This window comes from Capra hircus, unplaced genomic scaffold, assembly GCF_001704415.2.
Source record: "Capra hircus breed San Clemente unplaced genomic scaffold, ASM170441v1, whole genome shotgun sequence".
NCBI lineage: Eukaryota > Metazoa > Chordata > Mammalia > Artiodactyla > Bovidae > Capra > Capra hircus.
The window spans coordinates 1-20272 of NW_017211797.1; the positions used below are offsets into that span (position 1 = coordinate 1).

Consider the following 20272-nt stretch of genomic DNA (forward strand, 5'->3'; position numbering starts at 1 on the left):
CCAAGAAATGCCCAGAGGCTCTCTGACCCGGCGATACCACAAAGGGGAAGCCCGGCTGCTGGGCGAGCAGGTTGGGGTCCCGCCTGGCTCTGAACTCTGACGGTGACTCACTGCACCAGGGAGGAGGCTGGGGGCCACCGCCCAGATGCTGCCAGGGCCCCAGCAGGAGAAAGAGGGAAGGAAGGAGGCAGACGGGTTCCCGAGACAAGAAGTGTGGCCAAGTCTCTCACTTTCAAAAGGGGTGCGACACCAGGACGCCCTGCCAACGCCAACCCGGCCAGTCCGCTCGATGCATTTGCTGCCGAACGCGTCTCGCCCAGGGCCCTCGCGACCAGAGGGAGGCAGGGTCGCCTCCCAGCCTCACAGAGGGGAAAACCAGCCATGGAGAGGACCGCAGTCATGGCTCTGCCATGCGGGGCCCCAGGGCACAGGCGCCCCGACCTCGAGGTGACCCTCCGGGAGAAAGAAGACACCACCCAAGAGCCAGGCTCCTGGGAAACCTGCAGCGACTCTGGGGTCTGAGCTGATGACAGGTGGGCAGGAGGGGGTCCAGGCGCCCCCAGGGTCCCCTCTGAGCTGGGTGAGCTCGGTGCTGCCCAGCCCTCTCTTGACTGCAGCCATTTCTTCCAACACCTTTGTTCTTTTTGCAGGAGCTGCGCTGGCTGCCTCGAGGCTGGGCAGCGAGGGTGCCAGGGGCAGCCCCGCCCCACCTGGCATGGCAGCGCTGACCCACGGGGTCCACTGTGGGCAGCCTGTGTGGCAGGTTGAGTGGGGTCCCAGGAGGCCCCTTGCCCAGCTGGGCTCTGCACTGACCGTCACCTCCCCTTCCAGACCCAGACGGGTGCGGCCCCAGGCAGCAGGCTGGGACCCGCCATCCCACCCCCTGGGGACACCCGCACCCACACAGACCTGCTGCGGGGTCAGGCCAGCTGGCATGGGGCCCAGCTCCGGGGCTGGGGGTTTGATGTCCGGAACACTGACCTCCAGGAGCCCCATGTCCTCCTCCTCCGAGTCACCTGCAAAGGGAGCTGGGCTAGTGACACATGCTGGGCGAGAAGGACACACCTGCTCAGACTCCAGGAGCCGGAGCCGCCCCTGCCGCAGCCCAGGGCCCTGGGACGAGCAGCTCCTCAGAGCGCCTCGGGGGTCCAGCCCTCCTTGCATCCTCTGGGAACAGCCTGCCCGGACACAGAGGTGAGGCGCAGTGGAGCGAGGAGGGGAGAAGGCCACAGGGGCTCAGCTCTCAGGACCCACTCTGCCGAGTCCCTGTCCCTGCTCAGACCCGCCCGCTTCTGCCTGCCAAAGGCCAGGCCGCCCATGTCCCCATCACCAGGCACTAAAAATAGTTTTCTTCTGGACGCCGAAAAGAGGGAAGAAAGCAAGCTGTGAGAACAAGCTGTTTGGCTCTGTGTTTCATCTTCCCCCCACCAAAAGAGAGATCCAAATGGGAAAAGGCTCAGCTGGAGTCCAGCAGGGGACGCGGACGCGAGTGGGGGTGGCTCTCAAAGGGCAGAGCCGGCAGACAGAGGCTCGGGCGGAGAGGCAGAGTCAGGCAGAGCGCGGGCCCAGGAGCGGCAGACGTGGGCCGGGGACACGGGCCCCTGCGGCCTGTGGCCCTGGGAGCCGGGTCAGCAACTGGGGCGGCAGGAGGCGGCGCCGGGGAAGCGGGAGGAAAGGTGCCCAGGGCGGGGCGGGGACGGGCTGGCCGGCCTTACCTGAGCAGGAGACGGAGGAGGAGGAGGAGGACGGGCCGCGCCCGGCTGCAGGGGGGTGGGCGCGGGGGAGGGCCCCCTGCCCGGCCCACATGGCCCCCTGGGCCCGGCCCCGCACCCAGCCCGGCCGCCCGGCCCGCGGCTTCCTCTTCCCCCACGCGCCCCGGGGAACATTCTTGGCCGGTGATTCGAGCCAGCCGTGGCTATTAATAACGCCTCTGGTGGGAGGGTCACTTTAGGAAAGGCTCTGGGCTTGCAGGCGGGGTGGGGAGGGCCCGGGGATGGGGAGGGTGACTAGGGACCGTTCCGGCCAGCCAGCCTGCCCGCTCCGTCCCAGCTCCAGGCCTCTCCGGGTGTGGAAGGCCTCCCCAGCCCAGCGTTCCCTCCCTGATTGGGGCCGGGGCTCCCTGCACAGCTTGCAGTCGAGCACATGCCGTGGCGGGATTAAGACCGTTTCACAGATGAGGGAAGGACCGGGCAAGATCACGCGGCCAGGAGGCCGTGGCACCACAGCAGCAGCCAGGTCACCGAGACGCTGTCCCAGCACCAAGCGCCTGCCTTCTGGGGCTCCGCCGGGAAGAAGGCCTGCCGCAAGGGACGAGCAGCTGTGCTGGGTTCTCCCCACGCACCGCTCGGTCATCCCCCGAGATACAGGCCCGATCAGCCCCAACGTATAGACGAGGAAACCAAGGCATAGGAGGCTCACGTGCACAGATTTCAGGAGGGTGCAGAGCCTCACCATCCTCCCTGGCGTGGACGCCCGTGCTCACGGGGCCCTGAGCCTCACTCCAGCCAGAGGAAGCCTCTTCCATCCCCTCCACACCTGTGTGTCCCCAGGCAAGACAGTCACCCACTCTGTGCCTGTTCCCTCATGTCCAGGTGGGAACAAGACAGCCCTCTGCCCTGGTCTGGTGCTTATAAGGATTGAATGAGAAACCACAAAGCTCTTAGCAGGGTGCCTGGCACCCCAACAGACACTCCGCACATGCTGACTTCTTGAACGTCTCGTTCTCCCCACCTCCAGAGCGTCGCCCATGCCGGCTCCTCGGCCAGAAGTGCCCGTCCCCACCCTGTGCCTCTGCCCGAGAGACCTGGGCCTGCTTCGCCTCTGCTCTCAGCCCTGATCTTTCATTCCCACGTTCCAGACTCACTTCGCCACGCTCTTGCCATGGTGCCCCACCGAGCAGCTGCCACTTCCTGTTGCACGCCTGCCCCCTGCACTGTACTGGGTGCTCCTGGGGACAACTCATCTAACAGTGTCCCTGCGCTCAGCCTGGAGCATGGCACTTAGCAGGGCTTCCATGAACGCTGGCCGGTGGAGAGACGGGTGAATGCACAAAGCCACATTCAAAGACGAGGTCGGGAGGGACTTCCCCGCTGGCTCAGCGGTTAAGACATTGTGCTCCCCAGGCCGGGGAACAGGGTTTGATCCCTGGGCAGGGAACTAGATCCCGAAAGCCCCAACTAAAGCTCCCACGAGCTGCAACTAAAAAAAGATCCAGCTCGCCGCAAGGAAGCCCTCACACGAGTCAATGAAGATCCCTCATGCCACTGAGGGATGACCCAACTGAGCCAAATAATAAATATTGAAAAAAAAAAAAATGATGAGGCCAGGCGAGTGTGAGAGGCAGGAGGCTGAGGGCAGGGACGCTGAAGGGAGAGGCCCATGGTCCCCAGGAGAGACAGGGCCTGTCTGCTGGAGCCTGGAAAGCAAGCCGGCGCCTGTGGGGATCAGGCCCTGGCCCCACCATCAGAGGAGCCCGGAGACCCGGTAACCTCGCCCCGCGTGCCTGCTGGCCCAGCCTGCCCCGGCGCCTTACCCAGGACGTCCTTCCTGTGCAGAAAAGACACTTTGCGCATGACGGCGATCCGCGTCTTCTCCAGCCCGTCCTTGGTCCCGCTCTTGGCCGCCTTCATGAGCTGGGTCATCTGGGCAAAGGCAGAGGGGCTCGTCAGGGACGCGGGAGGAGGCCTGGGGACACCCGCCACCACCCAGGGCCACTGGCCCGGGCTACATACACGGGGAGCCCGGAGCCTACCCCCTTCCAGGGCGCCGGCAGCTGAGGCCAAGGGCAGGGCCGCCCCGAGGCCTCCTGGGAAGGGGCTCACGTCGTCGGGGGCCTCCCTGGGATCACCCTCTTAGGGCAAGAGGACTTCCTCACCCAGGTTCTTCCCTTGGGGGTCCAGTTAAGGACATGGTGCAACACTGGGGAAAAGCCTTGAGGCCTGGAGTCCTAGGCCTGGTTCAAGTTCCAGCCCCGCCGCCCCCCGGCCACCCGACCCGAGACGAGACATTCAACCTCCCTGAGCCTCAGTTTCCCCCAACACCCACCAGGGCCTGAGGACTGAACGGACAGTAATGGGCGGCACAGTGCCCGGGCTCCCTTCAGGGCTGACGACGACCACAGCGGCTCCCTCCACCCACTGGGGGCACCCCCTCCCCCTCCCCCGCCCAGACAGCCACGCTTCTGCTAAGCCTCTGCCTGGGAACCGGGGAGGCTGGGTGCCACAGAGCCGGGCACAGCTTCCCAGGGTGGGCACAGGCCCGGGAGGGATGGGGGTGGCAGCCTCACCTCCCCTAACCCCCTGCCTTGTCCCCTCAGCCCGGCCACCTCGCCCCCAGCAAGGCCGCTTCCCCAACAAGTGGCCAGTGCTGGAAGTTTCTGCAGGGCAACCCCACTGCCCAACAAGGCAGCTGCCAGCCACACGTCACCACTGGGCGCCTGAGAGCTGAACGGTGCAATGGAGGACCTCAAGTCCTGGTGATACTTAACGTTAATTAACTTGAACATGCAGAGCCACGTGGCCATCATAATGGACAGCGTAGCTCTAGGAAACCGCCTCCTCCCTGAAGCTCTCTGCTGCAAGTGGGAAGCACTCGTCTGGGGGCCCTGTTCTCTGCCCTCACTATCACCATCCTCCAACCATCTCCTGGTCCCCACTGTAGGGGCCCTGGCACTTCTCAAGGGTCTGGGCCAGGAAGGCTTGCTGAACACCCAGTAGGCGCTGAGGCTGCAGGCTTTCAGAACAAGCCAACTCCCTGGAAATAAGCAACAGCCAGCAGGGGTGGAGTAATGCTGGGGAGGGAAAGGAAGCTCCCGGGCCCCTCCCTGCACCTAAATGTTTTGACTCTAAAGCAGCGATTCTCAGCCTTTTGGAGAGATGGTGGGGGTACCACACGTGCCTGTGAGAATCTAATGAGAGAGACAGACGCTGACCCCAGAAACTGCACAGAGATGCCCATCCTCCTCTGGGGGGTCATGACTCCCAGATGGAGGCCTTGGTCCAAGAGCCCAGTTCCTATCTCAGCAGAGAGCCATTGCGGGGGCTGCCCTAGGAATCCCCAAAGTGGTCTTTGGGGGACCATCAGAAGCTCTTCCTGGGCAAAAAAAAGAGCAACAGGCAAACATGCGAGAGGCACCAATCTACTGGGTCAACCTGCCACCTCCACCATCGCACAGTGCTGAGGACAGGGCGACCCGGGCCGACTTGGGGGACAGGCCGGGAGAGCACGCTGGCCTGCACACCGCCCTCCACCATCGCACAGCGCTGAGGATGGGACAGGCCGGGAGAGCACGCTGGCCTGCACACCGCCCTCCACCATCGCACAGTGCTGAGGACAGGGCGACCCGGGCCGACTCGGGGGACAGGCCAGGAGAGCACGCTGGCCTGCACACCGCCCTCCACCATCGCACAGTGCTGAGGACAGGGCGACCCGGGCCGACTCGGGGGACAGGCCGGGAGAGCACGCTGGCCTGCACACCGCCCTCCACCATCGCACAGCGCTGAGGATGGGACAGGCCGGGAGAGCACGCTGGCCCGCACACCGCCCTCCACACACTCTCTGCCACCGCTGGGCTTAGGCTCCCTGAGAAGTCACACCTGCCCCCGCCCCCAGGACAGGCTCCCAGAGGGGCTCCGAATAAGGGACCTGAAAACTTTAAAGCGCCTCTCTCCCTTCTCCAGAGACGCCTCCCGTTCTGAGGAATGGGCTAGGCCACAGGACAGAGGGCGAGCAGGCTCTGATTCCTACAGACCCAGGCTCTAGTTCCAGCTCAGCAGCTGACCGCTGCTGTGACCACCAGCCACTCACCGGCCTCACTGACGCTAAACAGCAGCGGTAGGATGGCGGCCTCCCGAGAGCCCGGGGAGAAAAGGGCCAGATACACACGTACCCTCAGTCACCACGCTCTGAGCTCTGGGGCAGCGCCCAGAACAGCACCGAGCAGCCGACAGACCTGAGCTCGCCGCCCCCCGGCCCCGGGGGCCGGCTCTCTCACTGCCACCATCTCACTGGCAAGGAAGCCAAAGCTCAGAGAGGTCAAGAGGCCTGCCTGGGACCACACCGTGGGCCAGGGGCAGGACTGGGACTCAGATCCAGGCCTGCAGGGCCCACGGCGCACAGTAGCTGCTCAGTGAATAGAATCCACCGCTGTCAGCAGCATCCCCCTCACGCTGAGGCAGGAGTCCCTGCTGAGAAGCGGCGCTGAGGCTTCTCGCTCCGGCCTCCTAACCCCGGAGCTCTCTGAATGGCTCAGAGGGAGAGGAATGTTAAACATCACCAACAGTCACACTTTTCAAGGTGTAACCCAGACCCACCTAGCCAGAGTCATCCCATCCGCAGATTCCCGGGCCTCGGCCTGGACTGGCAGAACCAGGCTCTTCGTGGGTGGAGCTCAGGAATGTGTGTTTTTCAAAGCACCCAGGGGATTCTGAGGGCGCTGAAGTTTGAGAGCCCACCCAGGAATTCCCATAGGTGGATAAGGGGTCACTGGAGGGTGGAGAGAAAGAAAGGCGAGGACGTGGACAGGAGCAAGCCAGCCGGCAGCGTCAGCCAAGGCAACGGGTGCGAGGCGCCAACAGGGCCCGGGGCTCGAGGCATCCCACCCTCTGCGGCCCTGGCGCCCCAGGACTAGGAGGGACAGGCAGACAGTACCTTACAGTCACACTTGTGCTTCAGCTCCTGCATGTCTCTGCCCCCGACTCGGAGAGCCAGGATGTCTCTCTTAGTCCTGACGCATCTCTCCTTTAGCCTAGTCAGGTCTGGAGAAAGCTGGAGCCCCGGGCGGCCAAGCAGAAGGAGCAGGTGAGGGGTGGGGCAGGCAGCAGAGCAGACACAGGGCCAGGAGAAAGGAGACTCGGGTGAGGCCGCGGAGAGACAGCTGGCGGCAGCGGGACGGGGGCCTGGGTCCAGTGGGCTGCTGCCGGGGTCAGCTCCAGCAGCGTCCAGCCCGACACGCCAGCCAGCTGGGGGTCGGGGCTCAGGAGCTGGGGGCGGCGGGGGCGGACAGCCCAGGCCCCTTCCCAGCGCTCAGAGGACAGGGGCTGTGTCTCCGTTATCTCCCCATCCAGGGGGCCCAGCGTGGGGCTCCTGACATAGGAAGCTCTTGGTGAGTTTCTGAGATGGAAGGGTGGTAGGTGGCTGGCTGGGTGGGCGACAGACAGATGGTGGATGGACAGGCCCACAGATGAATGGATGGGCAGATGAATGGATGATTCTACAGCCGGGCAAACGGGTAGAGGGACGGACGGACACTCAGAAATGAATAAAAACGTGGATGGATTAGTGAGTGGACGGAAGCAGTGCTTTGCTGGTGAACAGTCAGCCAGAGGTTCTCCAGGAAAAGCGCCCTGCTTTGCCGTATTTCCATGGTGCAAACACGCGTGCCATGGACAGTTTCAGGCTGCCGATGTGACGTCACTGGGCGTGAGGTTGGGAAGGGATGTGCACATTTGGTTTCCGGGTTCTTACGGGCTAGGACGAACTGGCTGGTCACTTAGAGGAAGGGTGGACGGACAGAGGGAGGAGCAGCTTGGGGCAGGGGGGCGGCGACTGGATGGAAGGACAGGGGGCTGACTGGCTGCGTACTACCTGGGGAGATGGACAGAGATGTGCGAACAGACAGCCACTCAGATGCGTGAACTGCAGGAGCAAGGGTGGCATTCGGCAAAGTGCAGAGAAGAGCAAGACGGGGACTTAGAGGAGAGCAGAGGAGCAGAGGGGCCCAAAGCCTGAGCGAGAGGCAGGGAGGCTGCTTTCAAATCTGCTCCCGCTTAACAGCTGCAGAGTCTCTGCCCTGCTGAGTGACAGCTTCCTCACAGGTAAAGCGGCCATAGGAACCAGCTCATAGTATCATTAAGAAGGTTAAACGGACAAAGCAGACAGAACCTAGAGCTTAGTGAGTGTTCAAAAGAATGGAAGCTGGTATTATTGGACCGTCTTTCAAATACTAAGTGCACGACTTTTGTTGAATGGATGGACAGTTGGATGGACGGATGGACGGGTGGACGGATGAATGGGCACGGTATTTTCTTTCCAACCCATGTGATGCTGAGTTGGGGTTCTACCACTTACGGGCTGCGTGGCCTTCACCACGTCATTTAACCTCTCTGAGCTGCTGTTGCTTAGGTTCTCTGATCCTAACAAAATGAGACTCTTTTTTTTTTAATGAGACTCTTAAAGCAAATGATACCGACCACTCTGAGGTCTCAGGAACAATAAATGAAACTGCTCCGTAAGCTGAACCACACTGGGCGAAGGTTCGCTATTGATATGCAAAGAAGTAGCGGGACAGGGAAAGTCCCGAGAGTTACTCAGACTCCAAAAAAACTGGAGTCCTGTTTTATCTGCAAAAAAGATTGACACGACACAGTCATGAAGGCCCCGGACCTCCGCCTCTCTGACCCCGAGGGTCAGAAGGACTAGGTCAATTGCAGGGGCCAGATGGGAGTCGACCAGCTGAGCCCCCAGCACGCTCTGCTGCCCAGGCTTCTGACGGCCAGACCACGGCCACCTTAATTGTGAAGAAGTCCCAGTCAGAAAAGCGTGCAGTGCAGCTCATTTCACAGCTGGAAAAGGCACCTCCTGCCGACCGTGGCCCTCGCGAAGCGCGAACAGGCTTCCGCTTAGGGGCTTCTGGGAGTCATGCTGCAGACCCTCAGTCATTCTCTCCGGCAACAGTCCGCCCGGCGAGGGCTGCCCTGGCCCTTTCACAGCTGCACAGGGTGCCAGGCCCGCCAGGCCCCGAGGGCAGGACTCAACACAGCCCAACTCTGCTGCCCGAGGCCCCAGAGCGCACAGCGCGCAGGCAAGCAGAGGGCCCTGGAGACGCGCAGCGGCTGCCGCGTGAGGTGTGGGGGCAGACGTGCCCCCGCGGCTCAGGAGGGGCTCGGGGGTCTCTTGGGCAGAGGTGGCTGTCAGAGGAAAAGCCCTCCACCACCCACAGGGACCTGCTCTTCAGGGAGCAGGTGGGCCGGGCCCAAGGCCAGGGAAGAAGGCCTCGCGGTGAGAAATTGCAAGAATGCTGCCCTGCCATCTGTGCTGAGGAAGAGCTGGAGGGCGTGCGGGACAAGGGTCCACAGGCAGACCCCCAGGGCCCACCTGGGGCCAGGCCAAGCTGAGGGCTCTCCCGGCATTTCTCAGAGCGCTCTGTGGGCCCCCGGCCACCTCTGGGGACCCAGGGCTGTTAAAAAGCAGGTGGTCAGGCCCCATCCAGCCCTGGAGCTGGGAGTGAGGCCCCAGCGTCTGCAAGTTCAGCCACCTGCCTCCGTGATCCCGATGCCCATGGGAGAGGCCAAACTCTACATCCCTAGCCTCCTGCACGAAGACGGCCTGACGCTTCCCCTTGATCCCCAGCAAGAAGGCAGGGGGCCAGGAACACGGCCACGGGGGACTCGGAGGGACAGCCAGAGGCTGAGGACAAGGGCTGGCCCAGGCCTGGAGTCCCACCTGCCCGCACTCTCCACAGCCGTACTGGGCACACAGGGCCCACCCTCCTCTCAGGAGGCTCCCCTGGGGCGCATGGCTTCACACCTTGCAAGGGCAGAAGCAGGAAGGGGCCCGTTCCCCAGCTCTTGCCTGGGCCATTCCTCCCACCAGGGACCCCTCTCTCCTCCGGCCCCTGCCCCCCGGCTCCCAGCCGCCTCCCTTGGAAGCCTCCTGTGATCAGGCCCATCCAATCCGACCTGCGTCGGGCAGGCAGCCAGAGGAACGCGGGCTCATGTTCACAAAAAGGCCTGTTTTCCTTCATTTTTGACAAACCATTTGGACTTGGATCTCCTCTAGAGCACACAGATTCCTGGAGCCTGGGTCAGGTCTTCCTGCCCTCAGGCCCCACCCACACCCTAAGAGGCGCCAGAGATACTCGACTTCTCTGGCGCCTTCTCTGGTGATTGAACTTGCAAGAGGGCAAGGCCGCTTTCTGTGGCTCTGCCGTAGGGACCGGCCAAGAGAAGACCGGAGCCCAGGGGACTCCTGCTCAGGCCTGGCTTCCCGAGGACGGGGGCGCCCTCCTCATCTGAGTAAAGTCTGTCTGAGGAGACCGCGGCCCAGGGGACCCTGGCTCAGGCCCGGCTTCCCGAGGACTGGGGCGCCCTCTTCATCTGAGTAAAATCTGTCTGAGGAGACTGAGGCCCAGGGGACCCCTGCTCAGGCCCTGGCTTCCCGAGGACGGGGGCGCCCTCTTCATCTGAGTAAAGTCTGTCTGAAGACTCCTAGGTGTGGGTGCTGCTCTGGCCTGCACCCCTCTCCCCCAGGGCATCCCCAAACTGGGAAAGGGGCGGGAGGCACTCTGGAACATGGAGTTGGACGCCGCTCATAATCCAGCCCAGGCCTGAGGACCCTGCCTGGTCGCTGCCCTCCCTGTGGGCAGGACTCGCTAACACCTCAGCCCACTTGCCTGCCCCGGTCTTTTCCGAAAAGGCACCTGCGAGGGACCCAGTCACCTCCGGTCAGGCAGGCCTGTCTCAGCGAAGTGGCTCCCATTAAATCCCAAATCTCAGCATGGATGCAGGCTGCCTTTCAGTGGCTCCTACAGAGCAGAGGAGCCTGGCAGGCTACCGCCAGTCCATGGGGTCACACAGAGTCAGACACGGCCTGGGGACCACACAGCAGCAGTGCAGAACAGATCGGGCGGGCACGGCTGTCACAAGAGCGGAGGAGCCAGGCAGTCCGCCCTCTTGGCTTGCACGGCTGCTTCCGTGAGGTCAGCAGAATGAACTATGTTCCAGGAGGAAACACCAGAAGCTACCAGCTCATGGCTGGCACTTTGAAAGGCTTTGGAAAAGAAGTCCCCTGGTGGCTGTCTTAGCCCGCTTGGTCACCTCCCCAGGGCAGAGGGCTATGGGGTCTAGGACTGATCTGAGAAGCAGAGTTGAATTGATCCACGTGCGTGCTAACTCGCTTCAGCCATGTCCAACTCTGTGCGACCGCATGGACCATAGCCTGCCAGGCTCCTCTGTCCCTGGGATTCTCCAGGCAAGAACACTGGAGTGGGTTGCCATGCCCTCCTCCAGGGGATCTTCGCGACCCAGGGGTGGAACCCGCGTCTCTCGTGTCTCCCGCACGGGCAGGCGGCTCTTCTCCACTATGCACGTGTCAGCTCTCATCATCAGTCGGGCTGCCCAAGAGCGGGGATGAGGAGGACTCCGAAGCCGGATCTGAGCTCGCGAGCATCCTTATCAGTTGCCGGGTCTGCCGCAGGCGCTGGCCACGCCCATTCTTGCGCAGGCACTGGCCACGCCCATTCTTGCGCAGGCACTGGCCACGCCCATTCTCAGTTCGCTGCTGTGGCCAGCCAGCAATACGGGTGGGTGGGTCGTTTCCTGTCGCAGGATGCCCGCGCCACTGCTCTCTCCCCCCAGCACCTTCCTGGGAGTCACTGAGGCTCAGCTACGAGTCTCAGCCTTGGCCCTCACCACCCGCGGATGCCCCCTCCCTTCACCTTGGGCTGGAAGGACACTCGGTGCTTGGTGGGCTCTGCCTCTGGCTTGGCCTCCTCGCCTGAGTCCTCGCTGTAGCTCTCGAACTCGCTGGAGCTCCAGCCTAGGTCCTCCGGCTCCCGGGGCGCCCTGTCCTGGTGCACATCCTCGTAGGGCTGGTTCCTCTCCGCCTCTGCTGGCCAAAAGACGAGGCTGGTGAGCGGAGGTCCTGAGGCCAAGCCCAGCAGACCCAGTTTCTGAACTTGGGGGTGGGGGCGGCGTGCAGGCAGCGGGGTGGGGGCAGTCCGGGTGGACCTCTAGCTCTGCTTCCTGGTCCATAAGCGGGGGGCAAGGAGAACACAACATCCATCCCGCAGAGTGAGAAGGGCGTGAAAAATGCAGAAAAACACAAGAAATGCGCCTGGCACACAACAGGCTCCACAGCGTCCTCCTGGCGGGAGAGACAGACTGGGAGTCTGGAACGTGTACACACGGCTACATTTAAAACAGGTGACCAACACGGATCTACTGCACAGCAGAGACGTCCGCGTTCCATCCCTGAGTCGTGTCCGACTCTTTGAGACCCCAAGGACTATGTAGCCCGCCAGGCTCCTCTGTCCATGGGATTTCCCAGGCAAGAAAAGTGGAGTGGGTAGCCTTTTCCTTCTCCAGGGGTCTTCCCAACCCAGCGATGGAACCCACGTCTCCTATACTGCAGACAGATTCTTTACCGCTGAGTCACCTGGGAAGCGCTATGGCACAGACAACTCTGCTCCACATTTTTTAATAAGCTAAATGGGAACAGAAAGTGGTCAAGAACAGGTACACATGCGTGTGTAACTGAACCACTTTGCTTCACACCTGAAACTAACGCAACATTGTTAATCAGCTCTGCTCCAGTAGAAAATGAAAGTTAAAAAAACAAATTTCTTCCCACTATTGGCATCACCTTTCCAGGATCTAAGTGCTCATTCTGGGCCTCTTTGGCATTTTTTTAGTGGAAAAGAGAAGACCTAGGACCCAGTCCTGACTCAGGCCCTCAACTCTGGCCCCAGCACCCTTGGGGGGGGGGGACACGGGCAGTGAAGATGGTCTGGACCATTGAATGACTGGGGTCCCTCGCCCCAGATCTGAGTTCCCCGTGAGGCTCCACGAAGGTCCAGTAGGGGGCGCACCTGGCCCATCATCCAGGAGTGTTCCCTCTTCCACCGACTCACGGGAAACTGGGGGACAGAGACCTCGGAGTCCTTTGGCCTGGAGGGACAGGCGCCATCAGGGCCCTCTGTGGCCCCTGTAAACTCGCGTTTGAGATGCTGCTTCCAAGAAGGGAAATCCACTTTCCTGGGCCCAGAACGCAGGGTCCCAGCCTAGCCTCCACTTCACTGACGGGGTTCACGTCCTGGGCTGTTGCCTGGAGAATAGCTAAACCACAGGCCACGCAGAAGTGAGACCAGACTCCCAAAACTGCACGAAGGTAAGAATGCTTGCTGTCAGCTCAGAAGAAAGAGCACTGGAATGGGTTTAAAATTAAAAAAGAAAAAAATCTGCTCAGAAACCGCACATACTGAAGAGCTGAGAACTCTGGTTTTCAGAGCTGTCTCTGCAAAATGGGGATGATAATAAGCTGAAAGGTGAAGGAAATAAAAACAGGGATGAAAAGCCCTTAGCCAAGAGCCTGGTACGCAGCAGGCACCCAGCAAAGAGCAGCTGGTCCTGACTCATGGGGGCTCTGGGTGGGCTTGAGTGTCTCCGCACTGACCCCAAGCCTCCACCTCCCCACACAGGGCAGCTGGGGGCGAGGAGGGCTCTGGAGAGACTGTCAGCCAAAGAGCAGAACAGACCCACCAGGCTTAGCTGGAGACTCTGGTCCCAGGATCAGGAGGGAGCACAGAGCTATTTTTTCAGCAAAAGATAATAGTGCCCAATGTCTCCAGGCAGTCTAGCAGCTGGAGACCAGGCTGTGGCCTTTCCTGGGGTGACTGTCCCGTTACTGCAGCAGAGGCTCCACGACCCAGGAGCCAAGGGGCAGAGCTCGGTTCCTGGGGCGGCCCGGAGCAGGAACCACGAGGCACCCACCTGCCCTCCTTCTGGCCACCTGCAACTACATGCCAGGTCCTCCCAGTGGCCCTTGGGGCCGGGAACTACCACCTCTTTCTTTCAGACAAATGAGATCAATGGTGCCCCAAGTCAGGCAGTGAGCGGGAAGGGGGCTCCATCCACCCACCACGCTGCCTTCCACAGAGGCCACGCTCACGATCCCCAGGCTCACTGAGAAACACTATCTCCAGTGGAGACACAGTCACCAAATCTCTGAGTCTTCAGGGGCCTCACAGAGGTCTGCTTCCCCACCTCCAGCCCCAGCCGGTGCCTCGGGCTTCACTAACGCTCAAGATCACGGCCTCTGTTTCAAAGCACTTACCGCCACCCGCTCAGGGCTCCACACCAACCCCCTTGTGGTATCCTCACGACAACCCCAGGAGGAAGCTAGTACTGCCCAGTTTTACAGATGCATCGAATGGGGCCCGAGAGGTTAGGCAGAAGTTCTGTGGTGCCACCCTTCCCGAAGTCCTACAAGGTCAAGAGGATATTCTGATTTCATGTGAAGAAGCCGACGCCCAAAGCACAGAACCCTGTGCCCAAATCAATGGCAGCACCCAGGTAAGAACCCAAGGCTGTGTGTCCTCTGGCCTGTGTGGTCTGCACCCCAGTGGACACCCTCCCTGTGGAGGGCCCACTGAGCCCACAGGCCACACAGGTCAGTGCTGGGCCTCGGCAGGTATGACGCCCACAATAAGAGCATTGCTTGTGGGGTGCACCTGCTGAGGGCCGGCCACAGCCTTGAGGGAGAGCGGGTGTCCCAGGGCAGGGACCCCAGTCCTGAGTTTGCAGGCTTGGAGCTGGCTCTAGGCCACCTGCTCCTGCCCATCTCAGAGTAAACTGCAGGACTTGCCATATCCCCACATAGGGGTGCCCAGCAGACTGTGACCAAGTAATGGCTGGCTTGATTGGATTCAGGAGGGAGAACAGCCCAAAGGGGCCAAATAGTGGCCTCAGGCCACTCAGCTCTCCTGGCTCTGGGACCTTCCTATAGCCACCCTTTCCCACTCTTCCAGATCCGAAAGAGCTACAAGCAGGAAAGGGTTCCAGGCTCCTCCAGGGATGAGCTTGCTAAGTGGACGCATGGGTCACAGGCCCAGCCTCCCGGGTGCTGGGACGGGCATCAGGAGTGTGCCTCTGGGGACCCTGGGCCTTGTCCTATTGCCTCTGTGGCTCTCCTGCTGGACCATATGCTGCCCCAACAAGGTTACGGTTGCCCCTGTCAGACTAGGAGCTCCTCGAATGCAGGGGCTTGAGATGGGGAGCCGCTGAAGACAGGCAGAATCGTGTCGTAGAAAAAGCAGGACCAAACAGATGTCTACTCGAATTCTGGCTCTGTGATCTGGGGCTGGTGGCTTAACCCTCTCTGATGTGACTGTCAACTGGAGCCACAGGCCCTACCCAACCAATCTCTCAGGGTGATTGAAGAGGGGGAGCAACTGTGCTTCATCTGTCACAAAACGCCATCCAAATCCTCTGGAGTGAAGGCACAGACACTGGACTTGGAGTCCGAATACCCCAGGCTCAAATCCCAGCCCTGCCTCTGTCGCTCCCTCCACTGGAGAACAGGGAGTGATGCCCTAAGTCAGGGGGCTTGCCAGGCGGTGCAGCGGCAAAGAATCCACCTGCCAGTGAAGGAGACGCAAGAGCTGTGGGTTCAAGCCCTGAGTCAGGAAGATCCCCTGGAGTAAGAAAGAGCAACTCCCTCCAGCATTCTTGGCTGGAAAATTCACAGACAGAGGAGCTGGCGGCTTACAATCCATAAGATCTCAAAGAGTGACTGAGCATGCACGCACACACACACACACAGGCACACACGGCCTAAGTCAAAGTTTCAAACCAAATTACATGAGATAAACCATGAAGAGCCGCCGGCGTGTTCAAGCAAAGGCGCTCTCATGGTGAATGGATGTTAAACACCCCTCCTCCCTGGATAGTCCTCCCTCGCGCCGGATGAGCATGCAGGCCTGTGCCAGCAGGACTGACCCTCCCCTGCCCTGCGCACCCTCCGTGGCCACAATCTCCCTGCCTTCCCAGCCCACCAGGGGCCTGTCTGCAGAGCAGGGCCCAGGCTTGCCCAGGCCTTCCCTGCTGCATTCAGCTTTAACAATCTGTCATTTCCAACAGACCTGGGGTGTCTGAACTATTAGCCCATATTCAGGAGGAATGGAGGCCCGGAGAAGTGAATGACTTGCCTGGGGATCCACAGAACCCAGTGGCTCAAAGAATCTGCCTGTAATGCTGGAAATATGGCAGGAGCCACGGGATCGATCCTTGGGTCTGGAAAATCCCCCGGAGAAGGAAGGGCAACCCATTCCAGTGGAAAATCTGTCCTAGAAAATCTGGACAAAAGAGCCTGACGGCTACAGTCTATAAGGGTTGCAAAAGAGCGGACACGACTTAGGAAAGAATCGGACACAGTCGGGTATCCACAGCCCAGCAGCCCCCGGCCAGAGAAGCCCAAACTCCGCCCCTTGAAGCCCCAATATTACCCTGGAAGCTCTATACCGCCCCATGGAGCCCTAACCCCGCCCCATGGAGCCCTAACCCCGCCCCCTTGGCCTTAACCCCTCCCCTTGAAGTCATAGCCCCGCCCATGCAGCCCCAACCCCGTCCATGAAGCCCTAACCCCGCCCCATGCAGCCCTAGCCCCGCCCCAGGCCGGCCAGCCCGCAGCCGTCTCCCACTTGCCCGGTTTGACTGCAGCAGTTTGTAAAAACAGGGAGGAGGGGCCGTGCGCCGGGTGGGGCCGGGGAGGAAGTGGAAGAGGAGACCCTCGCCAGGCCCCGCCTCCCCCCTCCGTCCCCGACTCTGTCCAGAGAGAAGAGGCTTTACCCGGCTGCTGCGAGTCCAGGTTCTCGCAGGGGACGTCGTCGTAAATCACATCTTCTTCCAGGGCGGGGAAAGTAAACCGCTCGACTGCGAGAGAAGGACAGGGAGGGAGCACGAATGAGGTTGTGGCGCCCGGCGCCAGACTGACATCAGGCCTGCACCAGCCGGCAGCTCGCTCCGCCTGCCCGCGTCCCCGCGGCCCGGATGGGCCAGCAGCCTGCAGCCCGGCCCCTGGGAGCCCCCGCCGGCCACTGCTCTCAAGACTGGGACAGCTGCCTCTTCCCGCCCCCAGGCCTCCAAGGAGCCCTCCCAGAGGCCGCGGAAGCCCCGCCTGCTTCAGCAGGCCTGCGCACCTGGCTGATGGCACCTGCAGAGAGCCTTAAGCGGACCCAGCCCCAGGCTGGGCCCCGGAAGCCTCTTCAGCCGCCCAGGCCCCCAGGACTGCCCCAAAGGAGTCACCTGGTACCCAGCGGTGGGGGAGGGCAAGGCAGCCACCCTGAATACAAGGGATGGCACGGAGCAGGGGATGATGGGATTTGGAGAGTGGGGTTAAGGACAGTCCCCCAAAACTCAGCCAGTGGGGTCCTGACTGGTTAAAAAAAAAAAATCAGCAAATGAGCATGCTATTCCCCTAACACTTTGCTGGGTAGACTATGAGCTGGGCAGAGCACACACCCTGCCCATGTTGGCAGCTCCCAAAACAGAATCTTCGCAGAGGCCTTGCCCCTAAAACTGTGTCCCAGTCTCTGCCCTCTTTAGGCACATGCAGCCCTGCAGAGACAGGCTTTGGGAAAGCAGCCCCCACCCCTGCGGGGAGCCTGTCCTCACCCCACAGGCCTTCCAGGGACAGAGGGCCAGACGGACTCTGAAGTTCCTCCCTCTGTGTCGCCTCCTGTGGTCGCAGGGCCCCAAAGCCCTGTAGGACCCTCACCGCCCCCTCCCCACCAACACAGATTCTGCCTCCCAAGTGGCCCTCAGACCTGCCCACCTCTCTCCAGGTCCCTAGCTCCAGACGTCACCTGCCTCCCCTGGACAGCCTCCAGCCCACTACCTTCTCCCAGAGTATCAGTGATGCGGCTGAAATGCAGACGTGGCCACATGGCTGTCTCCCTGACACCTTCAGGAAGCAGGGCCTCCAAGGCCTTCCCCACGCACCCTGAGGACCTGGGGAGATGGCAGCCTCACCGGGCCCTGCTCACCCCTAGACTCTCCCCTCCACCACACCACGGCTCACTGCTTCCCCGGTGCCAGGCTTCCCCTTGCCCTCGACCTGGACACTCTGGCCCTGGCGCCTGCTTCTCTGCACTCTGCCTCAGGCCTCGTGGGTTCTCTCAGCTCCCACCCTCCTCCTGGCACCTGCCCTCTGCACAGTAAGCGCCCACCCATGTGTCTGGTACTGCTGTCAGAGGGACCCCCTCGTCTTGGGCACTGGGGAACACCCACTGCCCAGATCGACCTGCAGGAGCTTGTGGGGGAGGGGGACAGATGGACAGCTGGGTGTGTGATCTACTCTGGGACCGTGGCTCCAGGGTGGCAAAAGGGGCGAGTCTCATGGGTGGGCAGTGGCCCATCTGCCTCAGCCGCCACCAAGGCCACGTAGCGAGCACAGCCCCTCAGGGAGCGTGAGCCCACATCAGCTCCCTTGGCCTAGAGAAGGGGGCCTCTCCTGGCACCAGCCTCCTGGGGCTGAGACCTGGGGGGCAGGGTGGGGAGGGGCACTTACTGCGACGGGAACTCTTCCGCCTCCAGCTGGAGCGCTGGGCCTCAGAGAAAGCTGCGTCCACGGCGTCCCCATTGCTCACGGCGGCCGGCCTCCTGCGGGCCGAGAAACAGGGCCGTGAGCCAGGAGGGCGGGACAGCTGGCTCCTCGAAGCCTCGGGCAGCTCCTCACCAGGTGACAGGGCCACTCACCCCCAAGGCCGGGAGTCAGAAAGGCTGGGGAGGCCAGGGCTGGGTCGGCCACGGACAAGCCCCTTCCCCTCCTGGCATCCTCACCTTTAGAAGGCATTGCAAAGCCGACTGCTGCTTTACAAGAGCATGAAGGTCAAATGTATTCACAGTGATAACTGACAAGGATCAGATGTGCTCCTGGCCAGGGCGCCCTGACTCTCCTCATCCAGGGCAGACCCAGGGGGAATCTCCGTGTCCCCAGTCTCCACATACAAAACGGAGGCTATGACTGGGGGTGGGGATGCATCTGAATGACAAGGACCTGCAAACTTTCAAAGGACTGCACACAGAGAGCGGGGCTTCATCCCCACACACACTTGAGCATGGGCTGGACCAGAGATGCGCTTCCTGGAGCAAAGAAGCCAAGGGAACGCAGTGGGGAAGAGCGGAGTCCAGCGTGAGCGAGTGGCCAGCTGAGCACCCCCAGGGACACCGCACAGGCCTCGCGTCCCCGGAGATGACATGACAGGGTGCTCAGCCCGCGGGGCTCAGCCCCCAGCCCGTGACCCCAGGCGAATCGTGAGAAAAACGCCAAACAAACCCCGGCATCCCTGTAAAACACCTGCCCCTTACACCTCAACTCTCTCAAGATCGTGAAAAACTAAACAAGTGTCACAGAGCAGAGCAGGGTGAACGGCGGCGGAAGGCCGTGTGAGCCCTGGTGGGGTCCTGGGACAGACAAGCGGCGCGGGCAGAGGGACGGGTGAGGCTTCGGTGCAGCCACAAGTCCGGGGAGGGGTGAGGAGCCGATGCTGGTTTCTTGGTTCTGACGCGTAGCCCGTGGTCGTGGGGGACGTCAGCCATGGGGGAGGCGGGGGAGGGGGGTATCTGCAGCTCTGCCTGCTTCGCAGCGTCTCCGCAAACCTGAAACCACCCCAAGGTGGACAGGGTTTGCCTGGATTGTTTAAAAGCCCAAGCTCAGGGGGCTTCCCTGGTGGCTCAGTGGATTAAGCACCCACCGTCCAGTGCAGGGCACACAGGTTCGATCCCTGGTCGGGGAACTAAGATCCCTCATGCCGAGGAGCCACTAAGCCCACGGGCCCACCACCACCGAGCCCGCCCACCCCAACTAGAGAGAGGCCTGTGCCACAAAAAACAGCCTGTGGGCCACAGTTAGGACCTGACACAGCCAAAAGTAAATAAAATAAGTATTTTATAATAATAAAATAAAGCCCATGCTCAAAAAAAAAGCCACATCTGCCACGTAGGAGTAGGAGGGGGAGGGGAGGGGGAGGGGAGGGGGAGGAGGGGGAGAGGCAGGAGGGGGAGGGGGAGAGGCAGGTGTGGAACCCCTCCCGCTGGCCGCCCTTGGCCTCGCCTTCCCAGTGACTCTCGGCAGATCCCGGCATCCTTCCTGCTCTGCAGGGGTCGGCAGAGGAGCCTGCCCAGGAGCACAGGGCCCCCGAGTGGCAGAGCCGGACGGTGGAGCCAGCTTGCTGGGTCCTGAAGCTGGGCCCTCAGGACTGCGTCTCCGGTGACAGCGCAGACGGCTGTGATGATGGGGCATGCCGCGTCTCTGCTGGCCAGGGAGCCGCTCGTGGCCGCAGAGCATGCGGATGGCGGCTTGTGGAACTCGAGTGGCGAGGGAGCTTAACTGTTCATTTACTTCGCTTTAGTTAACTTTAAGCGGCCACGCGTGGCTAGCGGCCCCCGAGCAGGACGGCGCGGGCCTAAGCTCCGGCACTATGGGAGAAGCATCTCAACTCCAGTTTTGCTGCCAGGAGTGAGCAGTCACCCCGGGGGGTGAGGGGCACGTGTCAGCCCTGGGGTAATGCTTTCTGTCAGCAGGAAGTCAAGGCCAAGATGGGCCAGGGCTGGTCTGGAGGGAGCCACCTGAGCCCTGGTCCCTAACAGCCATCCTGAGTCACCGCCTTCTTAACCTGGAGACGGCCTCACAGCGCTGCGTCCAGCCACTCGGATAAGCTCAGACGGAATCAAACCATTCCAGCTGAACCCAACACGGGAGTTTGGCCTGAGAGTTT

The 20272-nt window shown here is 61.7% G+C and overlaps 1 protein-coding gene across 1 annotated transcript; it reads right to left on the reverse strand.

Annotated features, from left to right (window-relative positions):
* Nucleotides 1-909: 909 nt before the first annotated feature.
* Nucleotides 910-18155, reverse strand: LOC108635191 (rho guanine nucleotide exchange factor 10-like protein; the record flags this gene model as incomplete). Its single annotated transcript, XM_018045451.1, is given in 6 exon segments — nucleotides 910-1016; nucleotides 3533-3641; nucleotides 6649-6765; nucleotides 11435-11607; nucleotides 16344-16427; nucleotides 18064-18155. Coding segments are annotated over 6 exon segments (682 nt in total), but the record flags the coding sequence as incomplete, so codon positions are not given.
* Nucleotides 18156-20272: the final 2117 nt, after the last annotated feature.